The sequence below is a fragment of the Crassostrea angulata genome, chromosome 10 (genome assembly GCF_025612915.1).
Source record: "Crassostrea angulata isolate pt1a10 chromosome 10, ASM2561291v2, whole genome shotgun sequence".
Classification (NCBI taxonomy): domain Eukaryota; kingdom Metazoa; phylum Mollusca; class Bivalvia; order Ostreida; family Ostreidae; genus Magallana; species Magallana angulata.
This window is the reverse complement of record NC_069120.1, coordinates 25,543,696-25,550,340: the sequence shown is the minus strand read 5'-3', so window position 1 is coordinate 25,550,340 and position 6,645 is coordinate 25,543,696. Positions and strand designations below refer to the sequence as shown.

The window sequence follows — 6,645 nt, the reverse complement described above, 5'->3', positions numbered from 1 at the left end:
GCTATATTAAAACGGTCGGTAGAAAAATGGTCAGTGTACATATTTATATTGAGCAAAAAAAAAAAAAAAAAAAATGACGTAGCGATATCTTAAAGTTACATATTATAACCAAAATAACGAACCATCAAATGATAATAACGCAGTCAAGTCAGCAAAGAAATTATTTAAAACTATTCTTCTACTTTGTGTATTCCGTATTTTCAAGAATATACAAAAAAATCAAACTAATCTAGATATATTTGAATTAAACAGCTTTAATAATTTCATAAATAAAATGTTCCTCTTTGAAAACAAGAATGTTTAGCAATTTAATAATCTAAAACACATAAGTGCTAATCTTTTTTACTATAATTGTACACGTAGCGTATTATTCATTGCCATAATCTTTAAAATAATGCGCTTCATTTACCTATTTTTGTAAAGTTAGATGTCCTTTTTACAAACCTGGTTTTTATTGTGTACTTTCAACGATGATGATGACGGAATGAGAATTTAATTAAGGATGAGATACAATGTTTCTCTTAATGACTTTTTTTTTAAATATCGTAGGAGCGGGTACCAGTAAGACAGTAGACTACGAGGTTAATACTGTCTATGATATATAGGCGTATGACTGTGTAAATTTGCTATAACTTTCAGCACTATTGTGCAGTTGTGTTGTTAACAACATTTCTCGTTCAAATAAAAACAAATAATATAATAATTTAATCTGGTGTTGAAAACCAATTTATAAAATGTTATGACCTGATCTACATTCTAAATTTCATTTTAATAAAACAACAAACAATTTCACATGGTATATAATGCATTGTGCATGTAGTATACACTAACAATACCAGAAGGTGCGACATTAAAAATGAATTGATCAGTTTTATCTACCTTTTACGTCTTCTTGTTACCTAATACTACTATTCTACACGAAAAAAAAAATCATACTTCTGATACTAATTTAAATTAATTTAATTTTTTTTTTAACACAAAAGCAGTGATCACTGTAGATACTTGTACACTGTTATAGAGTTTGTGTTTCGTTGTCCGACATAAAGATTGCTTTCATCGTCCACACACACGCCACGGGGATATTCTACTCCTTGTTGTGGTGTGACTAGCAAAGATAAGAATTGACCATCCTGATCTAGGAGATGTACAGTGTTATTGAGACCATCACACACCAGGATGTGACCGAGGATGTCAGTACATATACCATAGGGATAAAACCCTGACCTCGGACCTGTGTAGGAGAACCTGTGCTGTCCGGTTTTATTTACCACCACTACAGCATTTTTGAATAAGTCTGATGTAAAGATATCACCACTGAGATATTCTGTGAAGTAGTGTGGATAAATATACAGTTCTTGTCCTTTGTTGTCCTTCTGTATGCTTTGCATTTCTCTTCCTTCTTCGTTGTATCGCGTAACTTTAGCCTCTCTATTCTTTATCATCCCCACTAGTATGTCCCCGTTGATGTGGGAGGAGTGTATGCTTATTGGTTCCCAGTCTCCTGTTTTAAGGAATTCAGTTATCGTACTATCCTGTGTTATCCTATTGATAACATTGTTGTCTCTGTCATTATAGAACAAATATCCATCATATGTGACTGCGTGATAGCCACGTCCACCATTGGTTTGTATCTTCTTCAGCTGATTCCCGTGTAGATCTGTTTCAACAAGGTTGCCGTCCAGTCGCTGCCCAGAACCTACCTAATGGTAGTGAAATATGGTATACATTATCAAAACCTGGTAGTGTGTACTCCCTGACCTTGGTGACAGAGGAAGATAGAGATAGTGTTGGTTTCACAGTAGACTTCTCTCTGTATTGTTTCTTCTGTTTTCCAGTATTGTTGACGTTAAATTCGTCGTATACAGCGCTTAAAATTAATGTTATGAAAACATATAAGACGATCTTCTTGACGTGGATCTTATTTGGTTGTAATCTGCGTTGTCGGTAAGGAACCACTTCGTGGTTATTGGTACCTGGACTCCTCTGATGTCTATCTTTGCATGTTTGACATAATTTTAGATGGCAATGGTTGCATTAAAACTGACAGTTGTACCTGCAGTCTTGAATATCACACGGCAAAAAATGCTGTGGTGCATCTGCTGGATTTTCTTGGACAGTATCTGGAATTTCCATCTGAAATTGTTATTTGGTTTATCTTCATAGTGTTTGAATGAATCTTTGTACATATCAAAATAAAGTTATATTTTTGTACATCTAAAATTTTGATAAATCTAAAATCTAATTGCTTTAATGGTATGATTATTTTTATGACCTACCGTTCTTCAACGGAAAGTTGATAACGAGACTCTACGAGATCTTTATTTACATCCTGGTTGATTGTAAAAATATTTTTTTAATTTTTTTTAATGTAAAATAGATTTAAACCTTACGGCTCAGGAACTACAGAACATTGATTCTGGTCCCAGGAATGTTATTGATCCCCGCTCTTTTTGACACATCACAACAAAGAAGCCCCTTGTATAGTAGATTTCCCCCTTTATTCTATTCATTTCTTGTTTAAAGCAGGCCGAGATGACATTGATTTTCTTATACATGAAATCAAGGATAAGTTGAGTTTCTCTCAGAAAAAATGAGAGGAGCTAAATCACAACAGTCTAGACCGAATTCGATATTGAAAATTTAAAGTCTGAATGGGAAGGGTCGCAGATTATACTGCAAAAAGTGTAACCCTTCTTACCCCCAAATATCATACTTCTAAGGGTAAAAACAACAAAATATCTACATAATTTATGAATTAACCACACTCCCCTTTTCAGATAATAAATAAAAATCTCTAATTAAATTGTAAATGGGATGGATGTGGCAATTTTTTTTAAAACAGATATTGTTTCGATCAACAGCTTTGCTTCTGTAATGCATTCCAAATTTTATATCATTTTTAAGTTTAATTGTATTCGTAATAGACTTTACGAGTCTCTTGGCATAGTTAAAGGGGTCATCCCCTTTGTCTTGATTTCATACGAAAGTCTTGCGAATACTATCATTTTTTGTTCTTACACCCATCTAAAATTGTTGTTCATTTTTTATTCTTACACCCATCTATAATTGTTCATTTTTTATACAAATGATTGATCATTTTAGGGGCATGACCTGTAGGTCCTTATGGGGACAGACATTAGTAATTCGATTCGTGAAATCGATGAGAATTGTCAGTGCTGACATATTCACTTATACAATGCTTTACAAAATATGTCTCTTCTCGAGATACATAATTATGTATATTGCGCCAAGGTTTAAGGAAGTATGCCCCTTAGAATCCCTAATTCCGTAATAAATGATTGTGACAATGAATTCGTCAATCAAATATTGTTGCGATCAACAACTCTGCTTTGATAATGCATTACAAAATCTTTATCGTTTTTAAGTAACTAGTATTTGTAATTGACTTTACGAGTCTCTTGGCGGCCCCTTACTAAAGGGGCCAGTCCTTTTTCTTGATTTTGTTGAAAAGAACTTTCGAAACTCTATTACTTTTTATATATATATATGTCTTAGCAAAATGTCAACTGATAAAAAGATACAGATCAAAACGTTTGTCAATTTTGTTTAGTACTCAGTTTTTGTGCCTAGACAAGCTCAAAGAAATGGAGCAACGGGCGTTAAACAACATAAAAACGCACATCTTTAAACTATAGTCTACCTATCCTGAAAATGTCATAGTCATATCTCTGATAGTTTCCGAGATGCACAAATTAGGTCGTAAAAAATACAAAATCGTCCGTAATCAAAACCGGAAGTAACGAAAACAAAAATTCAAAAAATGTCTAGAATTGTGACCATTGGTAATCATCTGTGAAAAATAATAAAAAAACAGTAGAAAACAATAAGGTCTTCCGCTGGAAACGGAACACCCTAACTACTGGATAGAATGAAAAACTGGAAAATGCATGACCTTCATGATGTGGTTTTCAAAAGCAGAAAAAGAAACTATGAATTTTGTAGTAAAACAATATTTTCCTATTATCGATTCTGTTTAAAGTTGATTTCATATGAGTACGGTAAAACAGTTATATAACGTGTTATCCTAAAGCCCTATTTTACTTTCATATAAATTAGTGACATTACATAACAATCATTATGCAATCTTTTCTTGGCCATGTTGTAAAAGAAGTGGTTAACATGCATTTATTTACTTAGAGAGACAAACTTGCAGAAAGTATAATAATAAAATGGAAAAGTGTTTAGTTCACCAGAGCTGAAAGCTCAACTGAGCTTTTCTGATCACATTTTGTCTGTCGCCTGTCTGTCCGTCCGCCTGTCCGCCCGTCTGTCCGTAAACTTTTCACATTTTTGACATCTTCTCAAGAACTACTGGGCCAATTTAACCAAACTTGGTACAAAGCACTCTTAGGCAAAGGGAATTCAGAATTGTAAAAATTAAGGACCACGCCTTTTTTCAAGGGGATTTAATAAAAAATTATTGAAAATATTGAGAATTTTTTCAAAAATCATCTTCTCAAGAACCGTTTGGCCAGGAAAGCTGAAACTTGTGTGGAAGCATCCTGTGGTAGTGTTTACTCAGAAATGGAAAAATCATGACCCCAAGAGGTATGATGGGGCCACAATTGGTGGCCGAATTTCTACATAGGGATATTTATAGAGTTAATCTTAAAAAATCTTCTTCTCAAAAAGTAATTTGCTAGGAAAGCTGAAACTTATGTGGATGCATCCTCAAGGAAATCATGATACCAGAGAAATGGGTGGGGCCACAATGAGGGATCAAATTTTTAGATAGGAATATAAAGAGTAAATCTTTAAAAACCCTCTCTTCAGAAAACGATCACCTAAGCAAGCTGAAATTTATGTTAAGGCATCCTCAGGTAGTGTAGATTCAAAGTTGTGAAAATCATGACCCCTGGGGGTAGGTGGGACCACAATATGGGAAAGGGCAGTTTTAACATAGGAAAAAAATTATTCTTGTAAACTTAAATGTTATAATACATGATTTTATTAAAATGCGAGCATCCTGATTTATTATTTATTTTCCATTGCTTAGAACTTGGACCGTTTTTCGGTCCACAAGGGGCTTAAAGTTTGATGTAGGTTTACAGATATTGCTTAAGATTTTCTTGAGAACTGTAATATTCTTTATGTGATATTAATGAAATCACCCTGTTCAAAAGTAGATCAATGTTTATCACAATAATATCTGAAGAAAAATTGAAAATCTTTTTTATATCTTTATTCTACTACATTGTCAAGATATTTTTGTATATGACTCCTTAAATCTGATTTCCGAATGGCTCAGGTAAGCAATGTGGCCGATCGGCCTTTTTGTTAAGGCGAGGTAAGCTACTGACAAACAAGTTAATGACACAGGACTATCAACAGTCTCATTTGAGGTCATCTTTTCGTAAGTTCTAAGGTCGATACAACGACCTTGTCAGCAAATACAATCTTCCTCTGGGTCGCATGCTGAGTGACGTTTTTCATACTTAGTGTTACACTATAATTAATCACCTAATTGTCTACGTTTTCATTTGTTTTCCCGATGACGACAAAGACAGGTGTAACCGGTCAGCAGAGGATGATTACTCTTCCATGGCACATGGCCCTACCTTTAATTTTTTGCTCTGCTCCTGTTTTGTATTTTTATTCTGACCACTTCGTTTACACCACATGTCATGACACATTATTTATATCATGTATATTGTGCTATTGTCAGGTTAAACTGTACGAATACTGTATCATATCTTATGATACAATGCCATATTATATCATATGATATGGTATTGTATCATATGTTAAAATACAATATTGTTTACATGACGCAATACAGTATTTATCCCATGATGTGATATTGTGTCATACCTTACCATACGACATTGTATCGTATGATGTTATATCGTATTATATCCTATAATACAAAATTGGATAATATAATGCAAAATGACTCTACAAAAGTTGCAATATCATTGAAATATTAATCATATTATATATCATATATTAACAATCACATCCATTAAGTAAGTGTTATTGAAATAAAACCAGGTTTTCTTGATCTTTGATAATGGGGATCAGGTTCTGCATCTGTAGTTCAAATATAAAGTTAATAACATAAACCATGACAGTTGGTCAGATATTCAGCATTTATTTTCTTCCAACATTTAAACCTGCTTTGAGCAACTCCAAAAGCTGCCCCGGCCAAGCATACTAATCATCAAGCTCAGTGTCTGAATCTACGTCTATATTACACACCAAAAGCTATATTAACTACAAGTCTGATTGAGTATAAAAAGGATTTACTTCATATAGTAGCCAGCTCCAAGATCCTAAATTCTTAAACCTGTCTTCAATTCAATTCTTTATTCACTCAAGACCAGTTCACTGGTATTTGAGGTTCAAAATCAGTATATACAAATGTACACGAACACAGTCAAGGATCACATGTACAGTAGGAGTAATAATGACGAAAAAAGGTTAAGATCACAATACAATAGGTTGTTAAAGTTGGTTTCTGGAAGAACAGACTTTGAAAATTTTCTTTATAAATATTGACAAGTTTTTTAGTTTTTCTACATTAAAAGTATTCATGAGTTCGTTAAATTTTATAATATTTGGGTTTTAATAATATCTTTTGGGTAAAAACATTTTTTTATCGTTTACAAAATGTGTACCTTCTAA

The 6,645-nt window shown here is 33.2% G+C and overlaps 1 protein-coding gene across 1 annotated transcript; it reads right to left on the bottom strand.

Annotated features, from left to right (window-relative positions):
* Positions 1-752: 752 nt before the first annotated feature.
* LOC128165090 (uncharacterized) lies at positions 753-5,847 on the bottom strand. The gene is made up of 2 exons (XM_052829300.1): positions 5,833-5,847; positions 753-1,700 (listed from the first exon to the last, which is right to left on the bottom strand). The coding sequence occupies exons 1-2, from the start codon at positions 5,845-5,847 to the stop codon at positions 990-992; spliced, it is 726 nt and encodes a 241-aa protein (XP_052685260.1). The 3' UTR covers positions 753-989.
* Positions 5,848-6,645: the final 798 nt, after the last annotated feature.